Source organism: Phoca vitulina, unplaced genomic scaffold (assembly GCF_004348235.1).
Source record: "Phoca vitulina isolate PV1807 unplaced genomic scaffold, GSC_HSeal_1.0 scaffold104, whole genome shotgun sequence".
In the NCBI taxonomy this organism is placed as follows: Eukaryota; Metazoa; Chordata; class Mammalia; order Carnivora; family Phocidae; genus Phoca; species Phoca vitulina.
In genome coordinates, this window is record NW_022589807.1 from 1,311,426 (window position 1) to 1,334,430 (window position 23,005).

At 56.4% G+C, this 23,005-nt stretch overlaps 1 protein-coding gene across 1 annotated transcript in view; it reads left to right on the forward strand.

The window, feature by feature from the left end:
- Positions 1-23,005, forward strand: part of PHF2 (PHD finger protein 2) — a 77,177-nt gene that overhangs the window by 25,773 nt on the left and 28,399 nt on the right. Inside the window, exons 3-7 of the mRNA XM_032397819.1 lie at positions 2,746-2,831; positions 8,120-8,234; positions 17,784-17,944; positions 19,595-19,736; positions 22,117-22,558. Of these exons, the coding sequence (XP_032253710.1) occupies positions 2,746-2,831; positions 8,120-8,234; positions 17,784-17,944; positions 19,595-19,736; positions 22,117-22,558 (946 nt within the window). The remainder of the gene's footprint in view (positions 1-2,745; positions 2,832-8,119; positions 8,235-17,783; positions 17,945-19,594; positions 19,737-22,116; positions 22,559-23,005) is intronic.

Here is a 23,005-nt window from a genome sequence, read left to right on the forward strand (position 1 = left end):
GTGCAGAGCAGACGCGGGGTGCAGAGCAGGGCCCGGGTGCAGAGCAGGCCCACGGTGCAGGTCCTTTCTGTGGAAGGCAGGGGTGTTGGGGCCTGGGAGGGAGGGAGCAGAGGGGTCAGGCAGGTACACCAGCCCGAGGGGTGGGGGTTGGGAAGGGGCTGGGTGAGCAGCTACTCCTCCTTGAGGGTGGGGAGGAGCTGGGTGGGGGGTGTTGAGGACACAGGAGGGAGCAGGCTGCTGGTGGGAGGGGACCTCGGGGCTCTGGTGGGGAAGGGGGTGCTGTGGAGACAGACCAGTGGTGATCTGGCCATTTGCTGTCCTTACTGTGCCTCCCACCTGCAGTGTTACCAGCTCAGCATGTCTGGTTTGGTGAATTTGCCAGGTGACTGATGGCAGTAATGTGGTTCTAGCTCCCCTTTCTGGGTGGCTAGTGGGGTGGGGCATCTTTCTCCATAGCCCTGGGCTGTTTGGGGTCTGCCCTGTGCTTTCGTGGAGGAAATGCCCTTCATGCGCGGTTCCTGGCGGGAGGGTAGGAACACTCCCATACTTGCTGTAAATGTTTTCGAAGTTAGCACTTCAAAGTTGGCTGTCGGATGGGAGCCCTGTTTCAGGCAGTCAGTGTTCTCTCTGATTTCCTTTGCGATTCTTTGCTTGTTTAGAAAGTCACTTTGCCTCGTGAGAGCAGATGAACACGCCCTCACAGTCTGCTTCTGATGGCTTTGTCTTTTACATCCGACTCTTCAGACTGCCTGCACTTTGGTTCAGCGTTTGCTCTGAGATGAAGAGTGAACTTCCTATTTCCAAAAGCATGTGTCAGGGGCTTTGTGGGCTCCGGCTCTGCTCCTGGGACCATGGCACGTGGCAGCCGTGGCAGCCGGTGGTCCATCGAGGGGCCTGGAGCTGCGGTGGCTGACCCTGGCCAGGGGACCAGGGGACACAGGGAGGAGGCGCTTGGGGTCCGGGCAAGCGGCTCACCGCGTACGACAGGCGCGTGGTGACCCTCCCATTACTGCAGGGCTGTTGCCGGAAGATTCACGTAGGGGTCCTGCTGCTGCCGCAGGTGGAACGAGCGCTCGGCCAGCCTTAGCGAGGACGGGGTCAGTGGTGGGGGACGGGTGCCCCTGTCACGAGGCACGTTCCTTGTCTTTTGATTGAGATAAAATTCACGTAACATAAAACTAACCATCTTAAAGTGAGCACTTCATTGGCATTTAGTACCTTCACACTGTTGTGCAAACATGGCCTCTGTCCGGTTCCAGAACATTTTACCCCAGAAGGAGACCCCACGCCCACTCAGCAGTCACTGCCCGTTCCCCTCGCACAGCCCCTGGCACCGGCAGAGGGTCCTCTGTCTGTGCATTTTGCGTGAATGGCATCCTGCAGTATGTGACCTTGTGTGTCTGGGGTCCATCGTGCTGTAGCAGGTGTCGGCCCCTTTCCTGTTGAGGCTGGGGACCGCTCCGTTGCATGGATGCACCACAGTTGGTTTGTCCATCCGTCAGCTGGTGGACGTTGGGTGGTTTCCGTCTTTTAGTTATCGGGGCTGATGTTGCTGTGAACACTTGTGCGCAGGATTTGTCGGAGGCCCTGCTCTGCGTTCTTTGGGGCGCACATGCCCTGAGTGGGACTGCGGGGTCATAGGGTAAGTCTCTGTTTAACTTACTGAGGAGCCGTCAGACTATTTCCGTAGAAACTGTCCACTTTTACACATTCTCACCAGCGATGGAAGAGGGCTCTCGTTTCCCTCATCCCGGCCAGCACTTGCAATTTTCCTGGTGGTGTTTTCTTGTAAAAACTGTAGCCATCCTGGCGGGTGTGGGGTGGTATCTCGTTGGTTTGGATGTGCCTTCCAGTGACATCCACACGACTAAGAATGTTGAGCATCTTTCCTGAGCTTGTTGGCTGTTTGTACCTCATCCTGAGAGAAATGTCTGTTCGAGGCCTTCGTCCGTTTAAAAGCTGATTTGTGCGTCTCCCTGTCCTTGAGCTGTGAAGCTCCGTGTGTGTTCCAGACACTGGGCCCTCATCAGAAATGTGACCTGCAAATACTCTCTCCCGTTCTCCATGTTGTCTTTTCACTTTCTTCCTAGTGTCCTTTAGTGAGCAAAGGTTTTGATGATACACAATTTAATTTTTCTTTTGTTGCTTGTGTTTTTGGCGTCCTATCTGGGAATCCATGCCCAAATCCAGGGTCATGAAGATGTGCTCCTGTGTCCTCTTCTTACCATCTTATAGCCTTAGGCCTTATATTTAGGTGGTTGATCCATTTTTAGTTAATTTTAGTTACATTTTGTATATGATGTGAGGTAGGGATTCGACTTCAATCTTTTGATATCCTGTTGTCCCGGCACCGTGGTACGGCCCCCTGGGATGGCAGTCCCTCTAGGGGTCGGAGGGCCCGACCCGTAGCTCTAAGCTGCCCGTGGTGACGTGGTGGGGGCAGGCCCCTCCGAGACCCCCTTGGCCCCCGGCTCTGTGGTGACAGGACAGTGGTGGCTGTCCTGCAGGCAGGCCTGTGGGACGGCCCGTCCCTCTGCGTAGCCTGGTCATGCACAGCAAGGCCTTCCTTGCCCCTCCCTACCCCCCTGCTCATGCCCCCTCCTGTCCTTGTGGGCCGCTGTCCTGGCTCCTGTCCTGTTCCGCCTGCGTGCATGCTGCCCGCCTCCTGAGAGGTGGACAGGAGCTGCCCGGGTCCCACAGGGAAGGCCCCGGGGACTTGCAACATCTGTGCTTCCTCCGTTTCAGCTGTGTGGGAGTGGAAGAGGAGGAGGCCCCAGACATCGACGTCTACCACTGCCCGAACTGCGAGAAAACCCACGGCAAGTCTACCCGTAAGTACAGGGCCGTGCTGCCACCCCTGAGCTCCGGTCGGCCCTGGCCTGGCCTGCTGGGTGAAATGCCCGGGTACTTGCACCCTGCTGCCCGGGGACCACTGCCGGCCTTGCTTACTGCCCCTATGGACTTGGCACGACAGCCCCACCTGGCTGGCTCCCACCCAGGGGTGCAGCTGTGGCCACTTGGCCTGTGCAGAGACCCCACTGACTTCCCAAGGCCGGGCAGGGGCCTCACATTGCAGCACCTGCTGGGGCCAGGCCCACCCGAGATGGGGACGCCATGCTGCGGCTGTCCAGGAGGCTGCCCAGCCCTGCCCACCGCCCACCGCCACGCAGGGTGTGGCAGTGCCCACGTTGGGGATCTGCTGTCCCTTCTCTGGTACCGCCCGTAGGGAGAGTCCCTGTCTCAAATGCCTGCTGGTCCCTCGGGGCATCCTGTGGGGGCTCCTTGGGAACAGGCTCATCCAGTGTGGCTCCATGGGGGGCTCATGTCCCTGCTAGGGGGTGAGCTCCGAGGCTGAGCCCATGTAGGGGGTGTGCCCTGGTCTGCAGGTTCCTTGGGGGGGGTCTGGCCTGGGGACAAGACAGATGGCGTGGGGGTGTTAATGTGGCCTCTGGTTTCTGTCCTGGGTTGGGGGGCATGGGTGCTCATAAAAGGTGCAGTCTGGACGCTGACCCTGGCTGGGGGGCTGATCACAGCCCTGTCATCCTGAGCCCTGGGTTGGCTGGAGGAGTGTTGGGGGGGAACCAGAGCTGGCCCCAGGCCACCAGGAGTCCTGTCACTCCCCTTCAAAGGGAGCCTCCCTCCTGGTGTCCATTCACAAGGCTCCTGTGGGATGAGTCCTGTGGATCCAGTGGGGGTCGAGGGAGGGTGCCCGCACCCCTGTTCTGTGGACTGAGGCTGGCCATGCCCCCTCCACTCGGGAAGCTGGGTGAGGCAGGTGGGGCGTCACCTTTCCTTCTTGCCTCCCTTTGTGCCTGGCCTGTGTACCGTCGTCACTAGATGACAGGGGGGCTGCACTGGTTCAGCTCTCATCCTCCAGCCCCCAGCACATGGTCGTCACGCAGTAAAGCACCGCCAAATTCGTGAGACCAGCAGGAAGGCTCTTGGGCTCCTAACTGACCTCGTAGCCCCAGGAGCCGGCAGTGCTGGTGCTCAGGGTGAATCTGCTGTGGTTACCCAAAGAGCACTCTGGTCCCTGCTTGACAGGAGGAGGAGGTACACGTGGATGACGGTCGCTGTTAACACCTTATGAGCCACGGGCAAAGCTCAGAGCTGGCGGGGGTCAACAGGTGGGGGCTGGGGTTGCGCCATGCGGCCCCAGGGCAGGGCCAGGGACAGAATGGGACTGGAGCTAGGAGACCCCATCTGTCCCCACAACAGGGCTGAGCGTCCTGAGGGAGGGTGGGGCAGCCACTGTGGTCTGGGCTCTTGCATGAATTTGGGCTCAGGTTGGGCTACAGTGGGGGGACCTCTCCAGTATCTCTGCCCATCCTGGAAGCACCTTTCCCTGACCATGAGCTTGCCCACTGGCGGGGGCACACGTGCCTGCCGACTGAGACCCTGCCCCTGAGCCGGGGGTCCCCGCTGCCTGGTACTGCTGCTCAAAGCCAAGTGCAGGCAACCCGTTCTGGTACTTACGGCCAGCCACCCCCAGGGTATGTGGGGACTGCAGCTTGGTGGGAGCCGGCAGCCCCTCCCTGGCTGCGTGTGTGTGTGCACGTGTGCGTGTTATGTATACGTGTGCATGAGTGTGTGCACAGATGTTTGTGTGTGCATCCACGTGCACAGACACGTGCGTGTGCACGAGGAGTGACACGTGTGAGTGTCCGTGTGTGTAGACACGTGCATGTGCGTGAGCGTGGATGTGTTTGCATGTGCTTCCGTGTGTATAGACACGTGTGTGTGCATGAGCGTGGAAATGTATTTGTATGTGCGTCCGTGTGTATAGACATGTGTGTGTGTGCTTGTGCATGAGCATGGACATGTGTGTGTGCACAAGTTTGGACACGTGTGCATGAGTATGTGTGTGCACAGACACGTGCGTGTGCACAAGTGTGAACATGTGCACGAGCATCTGTGAATGGACACGTGTGTGCACGAGCGTGGACACGTGTGCGTATGTGTGTGCACAGACACGTACGTGTGCACAAGTGTGAACACGCGCACGAGCATCTGTGTGTATGGACACGTGTGTGTACGAGCGTGGACATGTGTGCGTATGTGTGTGCACAGGTTGATGCTCGTGTGTGTGTGTGTGTGTGCACATGTGCTTCATAAATCCTGTGAATTGGGCTTTCCCTGCTGTTACTGGAGTCTGCGTGGCCGTTGTGGACAGAGTGTGGGAACTAGCGTGTCCCGCCAGGGTGCGTGCCCAGTCGTGTGTCGCTCTGCCCTTGAATTGGGTCTGTGTCACTGGGACACGCCGGTCAGTTTGCCGCTTCTGCTCCAGTCAGACGTTGCACGGTGAGGACCTTCATCCTGCCCACGTCCCCAGGGGACCCCCAGGCCCGTGGGCTGCTCTGGGGGCCTCGCGTGGGTCTGTGGTGGGCATGCTGAGGTGAGGACGGGGGCCCACCCGCTCGCCCGCTTCACACAGAGTTGGGGCCTGAGGGTCCCCAGGGAACTTGGCGAGGAGTCCCCACCAACGGGAAGGCTCGCAGGCTTGGGTGGCCCTGAGAGCAGTTCTGGCCCCAGCGTGCCTGCTTCGGGGGCTGCCTCCCTGACTGCCCACATCCCTCCTTCCCGAGGCCCTGTAGCCGTGATGCCCTGAGGGCACCTGTCACCCCACGCCCCAGGCTCCTGCTGGGCCGAGGTCTCCAGGGTGCCTCGTCAGGGACACACAGGCAAGAGGACACTCGGCCTTGGGGCTCGGTGTCCTGGGCCCCGGGGAGGGAAGGAGCGCACCAGCCAGGGCTGCACAGGGAGCTCCGGGACGCTCACCCTGCCTCCCCTGCGGCTCTGTGTCGGGCTGTTGTCCCAGCCCTGAGCTTTAGCCGCAGTGTCCTTGAGCTGCTCTCGATGCCCCATCCTGAGTGAGGGCCCAGGAAGGCCAGCAGCCGTGGGCAGCGCTGCTTCCCAGGCCCAGCCCCTGGCGGGACGTGGGCGGGCTGCTGCTTTCTCACACTGCCCTTTACACTCGCGGCCCCGGCCCCTGGCCGCCCTCCAAGACTTGGTTTCCCCACATGACGTCCTGGGTCAGGGCCCTCCTGCTGGGCATCTGCGTCCTCGCGGCCTCTGCACACCTTCCATGGGGAGACCTTGGGAAGTGGGGTGAGGGGCAGATGCAGGGGCCGGCATTGGGGCAGATGCAGGGGCCGGCATTGGAGGACCTTGGGGGGCCCAAGTGGGGTCCTCTGCTGCCCCCCAGACTGCACAGGGATGCCTCTCTCTCTGCTGGTCTCCCCTACCTGTGGTGTCACTCACGGCTACCAGCCTGTGGCCTGGGCTTCCCCTTCTCCTCCTCAAGGCCCTGGACGCGCTGGACCCCTTGTAAGTGGGGGCGCCCCAAGAGCCAGGCTCGCCTCCCACTGGGGGAAGGCAGGGAGGCCCCTCCTGATGTGGGCAGCCGATTGCCGAGGCCCATGACGCTCCTCTGTGGCCGAGCACGGCTACCCTCCCTCCCCAGGCCCTTCAGTGGGAGCTCCTTGGAGACTCCAGAGCCCCGTGCGTGTGAGGCAGGCCAGGCTCACGTCTTAAGGCAGCTGCAGGCCCAGCAGAAGGGATGATGACGTGGAGACTGGTTTCAGAGTCAGGGTGACCTGGGCCATCGTCAGGGTGGTGTCCCCGGGCCCTGCCTTGGCCTTGGGCGCCCCCACCCCCAGCCTGAGCCTGCTGGGCTCCTTGGGGAGCAGGGATGACTCCCAGGCCACCTGTGGCTTTGGCGACCCCCATGCAGAGCTGGGCTGCTCAGCGGGACTGAGGGGCCAGTGCAGCACCCAGGAGACCCGCCATTCACCACCCGCCCCCCCTTGCCCACTGGTGCCAGGCCGTGCCAGGCTCAGTGGGCTCGGGGGGAGAGCCCGGAGGTCTGGAGCAGGACTGAGCCCTGTGAACAAGGGCCTGCAGCCCAAACAGCCTTGCCAAGAGGAGGGGCCGTGCTTGCACAGTGTGCCCCCCAAGAGCTCCTGGGGCAGGTTGGGTGCCACACGTCGTTTGCCTCCTGTGGCTCACGAGGAGTCAGGAGGTCAGGACTAGCCCCTCTCTATTGAAGATGCAGCACAGAGATGCCCAGTAACTTGCCCAAGGTCACACAGTGACAAGGTGGGGGACAAGAAAGATTTGGGCAGGTACCCGGCCCTTCTGATCTTCCTTCTGTGCCTGGTGCCACCAGAGGCCCCAGCTTGGAGGCCCCCCTTTGCAGGATCTTGACAGGTTTCGATAACGTCCACTCAGACCTGGCCATGGCAGACCAAGCATGAGCGAGATAGTGCGCCGTTGTTGGAGACAGTCTCAGGGGTCTGTGACTGGACGGGAGGTGGGGAGGGGTGGCAGCCTCCTCCCCGTCCTTGTCTGTGAAGGACAGGCATCCGGAGGGCCGACTGGCCATCCTTCACATCCGGTCTCCTCCAGCCTGTTCCAGACCCGCCCGGCAGCCTCCAGGGACAGGTCTCCGGGCCAGTGCTGTCCTCGCTGTCCTCACTCCGAGCCACCAGTGGTTGCCCTGAGCGGGGGTGGGGGCCACAAGGAGATCACTTCCCTCCCTTCCTGAGCTGGCGGTCCCATGGGGGGGTGCGTGTATGTGTGGGTGTGCACACATGCGTGTGCTTGTGCATGTGTGTGCAAATATGTCACATCTGGTAGGTGCAGGTGCACCCACTTTCGTGTAAAAAGTCCACCGTCGGGAGCCCAGTGTCCTGGGAGCACACGTGAGGACAGGAGAGTCGGAGGGAGCAGGCAGGATGGTAGTTTGCAGGGGTGGACACACCGGGGAGCGTGAGGTGCGCATGGTAGGGGTGAGGAGGGCAGAAGCTACAGTGGGAAGCGCCAGCCTGCCTGTGCCCCGGCTGTGGGCTGTTGGGGCAGCAGAGGTCCCAGCAGACTGGGTGCCAGTGGAAAGGCCACTGGGCACCCTAGCTTCTGGCTGTGGTCACTGAGCCAGAGGCTTGGCAGGTGCAGGGCGGGGGTGGGTGGGGAGGTCACAGGGGTTAGGGAGGGGGGGTGGGCCGGGCCCCCAGGGGACCTCGAGGGCTTTGCCTCCAGGGAGGCTTGAGTCAACAAGGAGTTGATGGCTCCTTGGCTGCCCTCCCAGCTGGGTCCCTGAGCTGCCCCTGTCTCCCCACAGTGAAGAAGAAGAGGGCCTGGCACAAACATGGCCCGGGGCAGACGCCCGACGTGAAGCCCGTGCAGAATGGCAGCCAGCTCTTCATCAAGGAGCTGCGGAGTCGGACCTTCCCCAGGTGGGCGGCAGCGGCCTCATCCTCCTGGGGCTCAGGGGCATGGCCTTCCCTCCAGGGGAGCGGTGCAGCCCCCCGAAACCCTAGGCACCTCTGGCTCTGCGGCCGGCCTCTCCCTTCTTAGCACCTGCAGACACAGGTGTTGGGGACCCTCTTCCTCTGGGCGCATCTAGCTCCCCCACCTGGGGTCGCCCTTTGCACGGAGCCTTCCTGAGGGACAGGCTGCTGTCCTCAGGTTACGTCCAGTCGAGCAGCGGGGCCTGGGGTCCTGCTTAAGACACCCCCCAGCCCCCATGGGCCCGGCCTTTCCTCTGTGCCCCTGGGCCTGGCACGCTGTCCCCGGGTCCCCATCGCAGGGCGCTCCCCACTCCCACCTGTGTCCTGCGTGAGGGCGGAGGGCTGAGGGCAGGGTCAGAGTCAGGGTCAGGGTCTGTGGGGAACCACTGAGAAGCAGCGCCTGGCACAAGGACCTGTGTTCTTAAAGCTGCTCTGGGCCACCTCGGCCCCTCACGCCTGGAAGACTTTTTTGTTTGTCTGACAGCGTCTTTGTTTGCCCTCGACTTTTGAAGAGTAATTCACTGGACACAGAATCCTGCATGGTGGGGTTTTTCCTTTTAACAGTTCAAATATTTCGCTCCACTGTCTTCTTGCATGCATGATTTCTGATGAGAAATCCAGTGTGACTCTTACCTGTGACCCTGCGTGGAGAAGGTCCTTCCCTCCTCTGGCTTCTTTCTTTCCCCCACTTTCCCTGAGATATAACTCACATACCATACAGTCCACCCGTTTGAAGGGTACGATTCGGTGGTTTTTACTGTATTCACAGATGTGGGCACCACCAACAGCCAATTTTAGAACGTTTTCATCACCCCAAAGTTTTTACTTAATATTCTGTTGTATGGATGGACCACATTTTTTTTATCCATTCATCAGCAGACACATTTGGGTTATTTCTGATTTTTGGCTACTGTGAATATTTCCGCTGTAAACATTCTTGTACAAGATCTTGTTGGACATATGTTTTCATGTTTTTAGGAGTAGCTCTGTATTCAGTTGTCTGAGGAACTGCCAGACCGTTTTCCAAAGTGGTTACACCGCTTTCTGATCCCACCAGCAGAGCATGAGGGTTCCAGTTTCTCATCGCCCTTACCGGCACTTGTAATAACCTGGCGCTTTGATTCTAACCATCCTTGTAGGTGTGCGGTGTTCCCTCACTCTGGTTTGATCTGCATTTCCCTAATGATGAGTGATGTTGAGCATCTTTTCATGTGTGTGCTGGTCGTTTGTATGTCTTCCTTGGAGAAATGTCAGTTCAGACCCTTTGCCTATTTTTAATTTTTTGTGTCTTTTTATTATTTAGTCATAAGAATTCTTTCCATATTTTAGAAGTCTCTTAACAGACATATGATTTGTGAATACTTTACCCTGTTTTGTAGAATTTTCACTTTCTCGGTTGTGTTCTTTGAAGCACAAATGTTTGTCATTTTGATGGAGTCCAGTTTATCCATTTTTTATTTTGTTATTTGTGTTTTTGTTGTCATAGCTGAGGATCTTTTGCCAAGTCTAAACCCAACGTCATGAAGATTTATCCCTATGTTTTCTTCTAAGAGTTTTATAGTTTTTAGGTCTTACAGTTTGGTCTTTGATACATTTTGAGTTAATTTCTTCATATAGTGTGAGGTAAGGATCTAAATTTTTTTGAGTTAATTTCTTTGTATAGTGTGAGGTAAGGATCTTTTTTTTTTTTTTTTTGCATGTGGCTCTCCATTTGTCCCTGCACCATTTGTAAAAAGACAGTTCTTGGGGCGCCTGGGTGGCTCAGTCAGTTAAGCATCTGCCTTTGGCTCAGGTCATGATCCCAGATCCTGGGATTGAGCCCCGCATTGGGCTCCCTGCTCAGCTGGAAGCCTGCTTCTCCCTCTCCCACTCCCCCTGCTTGTGTTCCCTCCCTCGCTGTGTCTCTCTCTGTCAAATAAATAAATAAAATCTTAAAAAAAATAAAGACAGTTCTTTTTCTATTAAATTGCCTTGGCCCTTAGCTATAAGTGTATGCATTTATTTCTGGACACTCAGTTCTGCACCACTAATCTCTGTTTACCCTTAGGCCAGTCTCACACTGTCTGGATTACTGTACTTTGCAGTATGTTTTGAAATGAAGAAGTGTTGAGTCCTCCAACTTTGTTTTTCTTTTTAAAGATCATTTTGGCATTCTGGGTCTGTTGCAACTCCATACAAATTTTAGATTCAGCTTGTTGAGTCTGCAGAGAAGTCAGCTGATAAGGATTATGGTGAATCTGTAGAGCAGGAGAGTCAGAGTATTGCCATCTGAAAAATGCTCAGTCTTCTAACCCATGGACATGGATATTTTGCCATTTATTGAGATCTTTTAAATTTCCATCAACAGTGTTTTATAGTTTTCAGAGTATAAGGTTTGTACTTCTTTTGTTGAATTTATTCCTAAATTTATTCTTCTTGATGTCTTTTAAATGAAACTGTTTTCTTATTTCATTGCTACTGTACTGAAATACAGTATATTTTTGAATATTATCTTGTATCCTGCAAATTTGATGAGCTAGTTTATTAGTTCTAATAGCTTTTTAGTAATTCCTTACATCTTTCTATATACAGGATCATGTCATCTGCAAATAGGTCATGTTCTTTCTTCCCTTCCAATCTGTGTTACTTTTTTTTTTCTTACGTAATTGCTCTGGCTAAGACTTCTAGTCGACTGTTGAGTAGAAGAGGCTGGGCAGGGGGTGACCAGGGCCCCACTATTCTCAGGGTGCCACATTCAGGGTACAGGTTCAGTACCTGTGGGCCAGGTGGAAGAAGGGAGCCCCCATGTCTTGGCTGCCCTCACCCAACACTTAGAATCAGCCATAGACAGCTGGGGCCAGATGAGAAAGGCTGCTGTCCTGTTCCTCCAGGAGGAAATCCCTCTGCCTGGAAGCTGGGGAGCCCTCCCAGTCAGCATTCCTGTGTCCTTGGCTGCAGCCTTCCAGAGGGGAGTCTCCTCACCAAGCCAGGGAGGTGAAGAGAGGAGTGGTCATACACTCTTGCCTTTCCTACCAAGTTTTTGGAGATTTTCTCTACTAGATGTTTCTTCATTTGCTGTTTGCTCTTAGAATCATTTCCAGAGGTTTTGAATGTTTTTCAAAAATAATTTTTACCAGTTTTGCCGGGATGTGGGTCAGTGGAGCTCTTCACGCTGTTATGGCAGAAGTAGATCTTGCTCATGTGGCCTTTTTCAAGATACTGTCTTTCATTTTTTGCAGTTTGATTATGACATGCCTACGAATAGTTTGGGGTCTTATCCTGCTTGGTGTTGTTTGAGTTTTCTGGATCTGTGGTTCCACGTCTGCCGTTATTTTTAGACAATTCTCAGCCATTATTGCTTCAAACATTTCTTCTCCTCTCTCTCTTTCTTTTCTTTCTGGGATTCCCAACATGCATATGTTACTCTTTCTGCAGTTGTTCTCCACTTCTTGGATATCCTATTCCCTGCTTTTTTCATTCTTTTTTTCTCTTTGCGTTTCAGGTTGGGCGGATTTTATTGACTTAACTTCTAGCTCACTGATTCTTTTCTTAGCCATGTCCCTGAAAGGCATTCTTCATTTCTGTTACAGTTTTCAATTATTTTTATCATTTACTTTTGGTTCTTAGAGTGTCCACTTCTCTACTTACATTTCCCTTCCATTCTTGCATGTTGTCTACTTTTTCCACTAGCACTCCTAACATATTAATCATAATTTTTTAAAAAGATTTTATTTATTTATTTGACAGAGAGACACAGCGAGAGAGGGAACACAAGCAGGGGGAGTGGGAGAGGGAGAAGCAGGCTTCCCGCCGAGCAGGGAGCCTGATGCGGAGCTTGGTCTGACCTGAGCCGAAGGCAGACGCTTAAAAACTGAGCTACCCAGGCACCCCTTAATCATAATTTTTTAGAAGTTTTATTTTATTTTATTTTTTAAAGATTTTGTTTATTTGAGAGACAGAGAGAGCACACACATGCGTGAGTGGCGGGGAGGGGCAGAAGAGGGAGAAGCAGGCTCCTCACTGAGCAGGGAGACCGACATGGGGCTCGATCCCAGGACCCTGGGATCATGACCTGAGCTGAAGGCAGATGCCCAACCAACTGAGCCACCCAGGTGCCCCAGTTTTAAAAAATTTCCTGTTTGATAATTCCAAATTCTGTGCTATATCTGAGCTGTGTTCTGATATTTTTTAAACTTTTTATTTATTTTTTAATTGTAATATAATTAACATATAGTGTAATATTATGTTAGTTTCAGGTGTACAAGATAGTGATTCAACAATTTTTTTAGAAGATTTTATTTATTTGAGAGAGAGTGAGCACATGAGCACGGGGAGGGGCAGAGGGGGAGGCAGAGGGAGAGAGAGAGAATTTCAAGCAGACTCTGTGCTGAGCCCGGAGCTGGACTCGGGGCTTGATCTCATGACCCAGAGATCATGACCTGAGCCAAAACGAAGAGTTGGATGCTTAGCGGACTGAGGCACCCAGGCACCCCGTGATTCAACAATTCTATACATCACTTCAGTGCTCATCAGGATAAGTGTACTCTTGAGCCCCCTCCCCTATTTCCCCCATCCCCCCACTCACCTCCCCTCTTGTGACCATCAGTGTGTTCTCTGTAGTGAAGAGTCTGTTTCTTGATTTGCCTCGCATCTTTTTCCTCCCTATGTTCATTTGTTTTTTTTAAATTCCACATATGAGTGAAATCATACGGTAATTGTCTTTCTTTGACTTATTTCACTTAGCATAATGCTCTCTAGCTCCATCTATGTCGTTGCAAATGGCAAGATTTCATTTTTTTTTTTTAAGATTTTATTTATTTGACAGAGAGACAGCGAGAGAGAGAACACAAGCAGAGGGAGTGGGAGAGGGAGAAGCAGGCTTCCCGCGGAGCAGGGAGCCCAATGCGGGGCTCGATCCCAGGACCCTGGGATCATGACCTGAGCCGATGGCAGACGCTTAACGACTGAGCCACTTGGGTGCCCAAGATTTCATTCTTTTTTATGGCTGAGTATATTCCATTGTGTATATACACCACATCTTCTATATCCATTCATGTATGGATGGACACTTGGGCTGCTTCCAACTCTGGGCTATTGTGAGTAATGGTGTTATAAACATAGGGATGCATCTTTTTGAATTAGTGTTTTCATTGTCTTTTGGTGAATACCCAGTAGTGGGATTACTGGATCATATGGTATCTCTATTTCTTATTTTTTAAGGAACCTCCATACTGTTGTTCACAGTGTCTGCACCAGTTTGCACTCCCACCAGCAGTGCACGAGGGTTCCCGTTTCTCCACATCCTCACCAACACCTGTTATTTCTTGTCTTTTTGATTTTAGCCATTCTGACAGGTGTGGGGTGATTTGCTTTGTTTCTTTATACTATGGATTTCTTGCCTTTTAGCGTGCCTTGTGATTTTTTTGTTGAAAGCTGGACATGATGTATCAAGTCAAATGAACTGAGGTACTTATGCATTTAGAGTGAGGTTTCATGTTGACCTGACTAGGGACTAGGCTGTGTCCACTGTGGCTGTAGGTGCCAGACACATCACTTTCCTGTAGTTACCTTGTTTTTCCCTCCTCCCTGTTTTCTTTGGGCTTCCCTAACAACAACTTCTTAAATGGAATCTGTCTTGCAGCTCTCTGAATTATGCTCAACTGTTATCTGTTATATGGTTTGGGGAGGGGAAGTGTTCTATAATTGAATAGTAAACCTCAGTGCTTCAGTGGGCCTGAGGCTCTGGGCTGTTACCTTTGGAAGCATTTCTTGGCCTTTGCTTTTTCTCTACTTTCCTGAGACAGGAAGCCAGTGGGGGCTGGAGGTGGCCACTGGCCCTTCCCCCTGTCAGATGAGGGCCTGGTTAAGTCAGTTCTCTTGGAAGGTAGACTTTTGTTATGGAGGAGAAACATAGTCGCTTCCCCCCAACCCTACCTGAAGTAGGAGCACATCTTCACCAGGACATCCTGAGGTAAAACCCATGAAAGTCTGGGTCTCCTCTGAGACGGAGCCCCCATGAGTTCTTACCTCTGAAGCTAGTTCGCACTCAACCTGTGCACTTTGTAAAAAATTACCATTTAAGTATTCCTCCCACTGACCACCTCCAGCAGCTTCTGCCTCAGGTAAGATTATCTTGGTTATGATTTTCTGTATTTGCCTGTCGCCCCAGATTTCGGGGGTGGCTGTTTGCCCTATAACCCTAATTCTCTGTGAGTCTAAGAAAATTTGTTGATTTTCAGTTTGTTCAGCCTTTTTTCTTGTTGTGAGGACAGGAGTGACCATTTCCAAGCTCTTTACATGTTGAAGTTGAAACCAGAAGTCAACTCTAAGTTACTGTAACCCTGTCTAATTAATTGGTTATCTTTTTATTGTTGAGTTGTAATAGTTCTTTACATATTCTGGATACTTGTCACTTATCAGATACTTTCTCCCATTCTGTGGGTTGCCTTTCCACTTTCTTGATGGTGTCACTTGAAACACAAATGTTTATAATTTTGATGGGGTCTAATTTATTTTGTTGTTGTTGCTTATGGTTTTGGCTTCCGAGAAACCATTGCCAAATTCAAGGTCATGAAGATTTATGCCTGTGTTTTCTTCTGAACGTTTTTATGGTTCTAGCTTTTATGTTTAGGTCTTCAACTCATTTTGAGTTAATTTGTGTATGTGATGTGAGGTAGGGCTCCCGCTTCATTCTTTTGCATGTGGACATCCAGTTCTCCCATGTGCCATTTGTTGAAATGACTATTTTTTCTCCATTGAGTTGTCTTGGCGCTCTTGATGCGAAGCAGTTGACCGTAGATGTTTGGGTTTATTTTTGGACGCTTGCTTCTGCCCCACTGATCCGTGTGTCTCTTCTCTCTTCTCATGCCAGCACCACACAGTCTTGATTACTGTAGCTTTGGAGTGAATTTTGAAATTGGTAAGTGTCCTCAACTTTGTTCTTCTCTTAAAAAGATTGTTTTGGTCATCTGGGTGCCTTGCGCTTCCATTCAGCACTCCCAGTTCAGCTTGTCAGTCTCTGCAGAGAAGTCTGCGGGTATTTTGATCGGGATTGTGTGAAATCCACAGCACAATTTTTCATTATTTCTCGAGTCCCATTTCTTTCTTCTAGATTCAATTTCCCTCTTGTTGAATTATTATCCTTTAGTGCTTCGGTAAAGGCCTATAGAAATAGTCTCTGTTTTTGAAAATGTTTTCGTTTCATTCTTACTCTTGAATGATTCTAATTTCTCTAAAATGGATCTAAAATTCGAGAGTAAAAGTTATTTTCCTTGAATTCTTTGAAGATAGTATTCTATTGTCGTTTGGCATCTCTTGTTGCTCATGAGATGTCTATTGTCAGTCTAGTGGCTGGTGTTTTGGTTGGTTTGGCTTGACAAAAAAATCTGTTTTTTTTTCTGAAAACGTTAAGATTGTCCCCTTGTCCTTGATGTACCACAGATATGCTACAATGCTCCCAGATGTGCATTTGGTTTTTATTAATTCTACTCAGGACTCAGTCAGTTCTTTTAATTTGAGGAATCGTATCTTACCTCAGTTCTGAAAAATGTTCTATTTTCTTTTTTAATGGCACTTCTTCCCCATTCTCTATATTATTTTTCAAATATTTCATCAAATTCACCGTTATTTTCAGGCAGCTACCACTGAATGCATCGTTGAGTTTTTTAAATTTTTCAGAAATGATGTTTTTCGTGTCTAGAATTTCTGTTCATGCCTCATCCACGCTGCCCGCTCTGCTTTCCTCCCTCCCTGCTCTCTGCCCCATCCTCCCCGTTACCTCATGAATGTGTTCAGTGTGTTTGTCTGAAACTCCCTTTCCCCGTTGTCCGTTGTCCTCCGTGCTGGGACCTGCGCTCTGGCAGGTGGGTCTGCCGGCGCCCGTGGTCCACCTGTGCCGGTCAGGCGGGGCCTTCGGAGCGCGTGCTTTCCCACGGCAGCCAGCCCCCGCAGGACCGTTCTGTGTTTGCCTTTGCTGGGTCCTTACCTGATGCGTGGGGCTGTGTGAGGCCAGGGGATTCAGGTTTGTCCGGCGCCTCCCGCAGCTGACTCTGCCCTGGCCCCCTGGCCCTGCGGCCGCCCCAGCTGCTGCTCACCGCACTCCTCCTCCTGGCTCACGTGCCGCTTGTGCCTGGTCCGCGCCCAATGCTGTCACCCCGCGCTCCAGCCCCAGGGGGTCGCCTCGATCCCCGCCTTCCCTGGCCTCTTGGCGGACCGTGGCCCTGCAGCCCCTTCTCCTCGGAGCTGCGACCCCTCCGTCTGCCCGGCCTCCTCTCCTGCTGACCGCTCTCCCTGGGAGTTTGGTCCCTGCTGTCTCTCTGCCCTCAGAGTTCACGTCCGCCCCCCTGGCCTCCCGGACTGCCCCGTGCTCAGCCTCCTTCTGCAGCCTCTGGTCCTCTGAGCTCCAGACCCGTCTGTCCTACCGGTGCCTCTCTTGGCAAGTCTGACTCTTGCCTCAGCCCACGTCCGTGCAGCTCAGCTCCGGGCTGCCCCCTGCACACGCCTGCTTTCCTCCAGCCCTCAGACCATGGCCCCGGCCCCTGGGTCACGCGGCCCCCCCGGTCTTCACACTCGCACCCACTGCCGCCCCCTGGCCGGGGCAGCACATGCCGAGCCTCCTCCTCCACAGTCGTGGTGCCCCCCTGCTCCTGCTGCGGGCCCCTGTCCGTCCGCACAGCAACCGGACTGACCTCCAGCTGTGGTCGCCCTGCGCACGCTGTCCCGTGGCTCCCCGTGCTCTTGGCTTGAGGCAGAAGCCCTCCAGCAGGCAGACAGGCCCCCAGCCGCCTGGCATCTCACCCCTGCTCACCCTGGCCACATTCTCCCCACTCCAGGGCCTGTGCCTCTCCCCGCTGCCCCTGCAGGCCTGGACGGGCTGCTCTGACGCGGACTCCTGCCACCACCCCCCAGCCCCAGCTCTGCTCTCAGCTGTGGGCTTACAGCCTTGCCTGCCCCTCTGATGACAGTCTGTCTCCAGTGTCACCACCGGTGCTGTTCCAGCTGGGTCCCCAAGGCCCCTGGCCCCCCGGCAGGGCCCAGCACACAGCTGCCCCTGGGGCCTGTGCTCAGCTTGTCTCGGGGGTGGGTTCTCCCTGAAGAGGGGTTTGTCTCCCTCTGCCGTGTCCTCAGGCCCGACCCCAGCCCAATGCAGGGTGTGATATCGAGCACTAGGGAGGAGTCCCGTGGAGTGGAGGGTGGGCAGGTAGAGCAGTGGAGGAGGGGGAGAGAGCTTGCTCACACTTCTGCCTTTCTCTGCCATGGTGGGAGGGCTGGTTTCGGGGAGTCCCCATCCTGGGCCTCCTGGACCTTGAGGTCCCTGTCTGTGCCCCGTGGCTGCCCCGGGAGCCCTGGGCATGTGGGGGGGGGGGCGCGGGCAAGCCCTCCTCCCAGGATGTGGGAGGCGTATGGCAGGAGCCGGGGCTGCGTGTCCCCGGCCCCGAGGCCATAGCCAGGCCTATCCCAGAGCTGCAGGGCGGGGGCGCCGGCCGGCATGACCCCCCACCCCCACTTTTTCCACAGCGCGGAAGACGTGGTGGTCCGCGTGCCAGGCAGCCAGCTCACGCTGGGCTACATGGAGGAGCACGGCTTCGCTGAGCCCATTCTCGTCCCCAAGAAAGATGGGCTGGGCCTGGCGGTCCCGGCCCCCACCTTCTATGTCAGCGACGTCGAGAACTACGTGGGTGAGTGGACTGCTCGCCGAAGGCCCGGCTGGTCCCCGTACCACGTGCTCCCTTCAGGAATTAGACCCCATGTCCCACTAAATGGCATGTGACCCTGGCCACTCCGCCTCAGTTATTCTGGCTGCAAAATGGGGGCTGTCTTGGGGACCCTTTCATTCTGCCGGCTGTGAGGGGCCCCTTCCTCTGAGGTTTGTGCTGTGTCCCCCTCGGCCCCTCCCGGGCCAGCCTGGGGCCCAGCCTCCCTTGTCCGCCCCGGGACCCTTCCTCTCTGGATCCCTCCAGTTCCAGCTGATGCCGTCCTGCCCGGCCTGCCTCGTGTCCCCTGCCGCTTCCAGCACTGTGGACGCCCTTGTCAGGGCAGCTCCGGGAGGAGGGCTGTGCCTGTGTGTGCTTGGGCATCGTCTGCGAGGCCGTCTCCCCCGGCAGTGACGGGCCCAGCTCTGGGGCCCTCGTGGTGGCTGGGGCTCGGGGCGTTCACGGGGGTGGCTGCGTGGCCAGTGCAGGAGGAGGGAAGACCCAGAGAATGCCCGGGGCCCCCGTGGCAGGGGGAGCAAAGCGACCAGCGTCTGGGCCAGGCCGCACCCCTGGACTGACAGCTGGACTCTAGGGCCTGCCTGCCAGGCCCTGCCCACCTGGGAGCCAGTGTCTTCCTGCCGATGGCTCTGACAGACGACGTGAGAACACCATCAAGGCCGGGCCTGCGCTCGGCAGCACTCACGGTGCTGATTATTCACACCAGAGCCCTGCCTCAGTTACCCCAGGGGCCCGGCACGTGCCTTCCGGGCGGGCCATGTGAATCACACACCGAATTTGGTGTTTATGCCCATCGGCCTCTCCTCTCTCCCGAGGTTGTTGGAGGACCGGGGTTGTTGGTCCTAGAACGTCCCACATGGGGTATGTGGCCCCCAGTGTGTCCCGTAACTTGCTCCTGTGTCCCCAGTGGTTCCCGCACTGCCTGGGCAGACGCTCAGATTTGCAGTCAGGTGGACAGCGGGACTCCTTCGGGGGTGCGGGCGGTGGCACTCCCGTCTGAGGGCCCGCGGAGCCTGGCCACCCGCCTGAGCGTCTCTGTGTCCACAGCTGGGGTCTGCGCGGCCCCGGCGGACTGTCGGGAAGGACGAGGCCGTGAGTTCTGTGCGTCTTTCTCCCGCTGCTACTTATGAGTCAGATGGGGCACGCTTGCCCTCGCCAGGTCCTTGGTTATCTGGAACCTCCTGTCACCAGCGATTCTTACCCTGATCTTTTCCTCATCAACTACAGAAAATGCAAGAAAAATGTTTTTCCTTTAACTTATCCATTTTCAGAATAAGCTCGTGCCTTAGAAATGTAGGAGTTTTTTGATTTTTAAAATTTTTAAAACATAAGCATGTCCCAAGCATTATTTGGGTTGTGCTTAGACTAACAACATATTTGTCGTTTGCTTGTCTGAAGTTCAGGGGAGCCTGCGTCCTGTGTTTTTATTCGCCTTCACGGCCACCCTAGCTGACGCCCTAGCATGTCAGCGGCCTCCCGCGCCCCGGGACCCTCGCCATGGCCGAGGGAGCGGGCACGCACGGGTGGACGTCAGAGCCTGAGCCTCCGGGTCCAGCCCCGCTCGGCGGCCTCCCCCGCACCTCCTGCCCCGCTCACTGCCCCCTGCCCTGCCCGCAGGCCCAGAGCGGAGCGTGGACGTGACAGACGTCGCCAAGCAGAAGGACTGCAAGATGAAGCTGAAGGAGTTTGTGGACTACTACTACAGCACCAACCGCAAGCGGGTGCTCAACCTCACCAGCCTTGAGTTCTCCGACACCAGGTGAGCGCCCGCCAGCCCCGGGGCCGCCGCCCGCTCTCTGCCTGCGAGCCGCCCGCGCTGTCAGCTTGCGGGTTCTCTTCTTACGCATTGTGACAAATTCAAGCAGAAGATAAGCAGCAAAACGCCGACTCCCCCTCCAGCCGGCCCCATCCCACTCCCCAGAAAGAGCTCACACTCATGCACTCGTGCAGCCACACCACGCACGGTGCACACGCTCCCACACGTCCCCCCACACGCACACAGGCGCACTCTCGACTCCGCACCTTCAGCACCGCAGGGTCGTGCTGTGCACCTGCTCTCCCCCCGCCCTGCCCCTTCTCAGCCTGAGCTCCGTGTGCCAGGCCTGCCCGGCTTGCTGCTCTTCTCAGGGCGGAGGGGCCGGCAGATGCGCTGTGGGTGATGCACCGTGGCTGTCTGGGGCCCACCTGAGTCCAGGCTTCTGTGTCGTCGGAGGCTGGCCCTGCCCCCAGTCCCTGTGCCCCTGCTCTCCCGGGACCACGGCTCTGCGCGGCCCCACCTTTCCTGCCCCTCTGTCAAATCCCTGCTGCTCTCCGGCTGGCCCCTCGTGCACCGTAGGGCCTGAGTTGTTGACAATGGTCTAGTTTAAGCGTGGTTTCACTTTTGGAGGCTTTCCATCTTGCCTACTTCTGAAAAGCTCAGCACATAGCCAAATAACTCGTGTGCAGAAGGGCGGGTAGGAAAAAGAGTTTCTGGAAGCCTCATGGAGACAGAGTACAGAGCTGTTCCGGGAGCCCCGAGAGGATGTTGTAACTGGATGCTGGTTCTGTGTGAGCTTCCTGACAGCAAAGACACAAAGGGGAATAGGATGGGTTACGGTATCGGGAGAAAGCCGCCTCCTGCGAGTTCACAAGAAGGACGTTCTCCCAGGCGGGTTGTGATGGCGTGTTGCTTTCGTACAGAGTGCACACTCAGGAATGTCGCCATCAGCTTGGTCTGCTGAGCAGCCTGGGGTCTTCACAGAGAGCCGCGGGGTGGCGGAGCTGGGGGGAGTGGGTGCTTTGGCTTGGGGTTTCCCCTTAGGCTTCTCGGGGCCCCCCCTTTGCTGGCAGAAAATGTGTGGTGCCTCTGGTGTCCTCAGGCCCGATCTGAGGAGCACGGGGGTCACGCACACTTCCCGCCAGGCCGTCGAGCAGCTGGGGCTCTGGTCTACACCGTCTGAGAGGCAGAGGGAGGCCTCCATGTAATCAGTATGGTCTGTCCCCGGGGATGTTGGCTGGGGCTGCAAGGGCTGGGCCTGACCCCCCAGGCCATCTGTGGGGGCCTCAGGGTCTGCGGCCTCGGGGATCCTGCAGTGACTCACACATCCCCTGACCCCAGAGGCACCTGCTGTGACAGATGGAGAGAGATGTGCCTGCTGTCTGTTATGTGGACATACATGGTTATCTCTGCACGTCACCCACGGTGGCCCCAGGTGTCTGGGGACCTTGGGACACCGCCCCTCCACCCTGGGAGAATGCAGGGAGCAGCTGGTCTTGGCGGTAGGAGAACGGGCTGGCTTTGCACCCGAGGAGCCATCAAGCAGGGAAAGAAGGGCATCTATGGCCGTGTTGGGAAGCCCTGGTGTGTGGTTTGCAGAGGGCCGCGGGGCTGCAGGGCCGGGCCCCTCTCCTGTGGCCGTGGAGGGTCTGGGGCCACCAGGGGCCTGGGCTGGTCGAGGAGGGCTCTGGGGAACAGGGAGGGACACCAGCTGGGGACATGCCGGAGAGCTGAAGGTCGCTGAGGGCGGGTGGCAGGGCCGGGCGTGCGGGCCGTGACGGTCTCGTCCTGCGGGCACGGACTTCGGTGCAGAGCCGTGCGGTTCTGCTCTTCCTGCAGCAGCGAGCACACCGGGCTGTCCCTGCGCGATGGTGGTGCAGCCCCGTGTGTTTAGTCAGGACGGTGAAAGGCCACCTTTGCCTTTCCATGTCCACCTTGGAAAGGAGTCCGCTGGCTTGACGGTGACCACCAGCCCCCGTGGCCTGCTCTGAAAAGCAGCTGCTTTTCTCCAAGCGATGCTCGGGAGCGCCTGGGCTGCGTGTGAGACGCGCCATTTGTCGCCTGCCGCACCGTGCCCGGCAGCACCCTCCTGGGCCAGCCCGGACAGTCCCCTCCAGCTCTGCAGGGAAGGGCTGTCCCCGGTTCCCCGTGAGAGACCGGTGTTCGATCCTGGCGCGGCGACGCCCGGCAGCTGGGCTCCTTCTGCCCCCGTGAACCTTAGTTTGCTTGTCTGTGGGATGGGGGCGGTGCCACGTGGCCCGGGGTGGACAGATAGGTGAGAGACGCGGCACGCGAGGAGGGATGCGATCTCGGAGCCCCTTCCCGGTCGGGTGGCCTGGCGGATGTCGGGCCACTGGTGCCCCTCCCCCTGCGTCTGCCCCAGGATGTCCAGTTTCGTGGAGCCGCCGGACATCGTCAAGAAGCTGTCGTGGGTGGAGAACTGCTGGCCCGATGACGCGCTGCTGGCCAAGCCCAAGGTGACCAAGTACTGCCTTATCTGTGTGAAGGACAGCTACACCGACTTCCACATCGACTCAGGCGGTGCCTCTGCCTGGTACCACGTGCTCAAGGTAGGCACAGCTGCCTCCGTGCGCAAGGCCGCCTGCGGCCCCCGTGAGCCCCGTGGGCCGGTGCCCGGCTTCTCCAGGAGGGACGTGGTGTCCGGCCCTCGGGAGGCAGAGGGGTGGGGTGCGTGTCGCATGTTTCTGAGGAGGGGGAGGCTCATGAAGCAGTTGGACGTGGCCCACTGGAGTGGAGCCCAGGGCTCAGCAGTGTGCGTGCCCAGAGAGAGGAGTGTGGTGCTGGGAGGACTTCCTGGAAGAGGGCCCTGCACAGGAGCAGGGGCAGGGCTGAGGGCTCCTGCCCGGGGGCAGGGAGGGGAGCCAGGGGAGAAGGGAGATGTGAAGACAGACGAACAAGGGGATCGTAAGGAGACTACCAGGGTCTCCCCACACCTGCCCGAGCCCAACATGGGGTGGGCAGCTCGGCTCATGATCCCCGCCCTGGAACCTATAGGGCAGGGCGGCCCAGACCCCAGGGCTCTCAGGAGCAGAGCTTTCCTGACAGCGGGTCCCAGCTTTGCCGCCTCATGGCACCCTTGTCCTGGTTCACAGACTACAAATCGCAAAGCCCACATGGCCCCACCTTTCAGGGAAAGGACAGTGTTCACGCCAGGACTCCCAGTGTCTGTGGGGTGTGGCGGGCTCTGCCCCCCCCCCCCAGCGTGCCGGGTCGTGGCGGACTCTGCCCCCCAGCGTGCCGGGTCGTGGCGG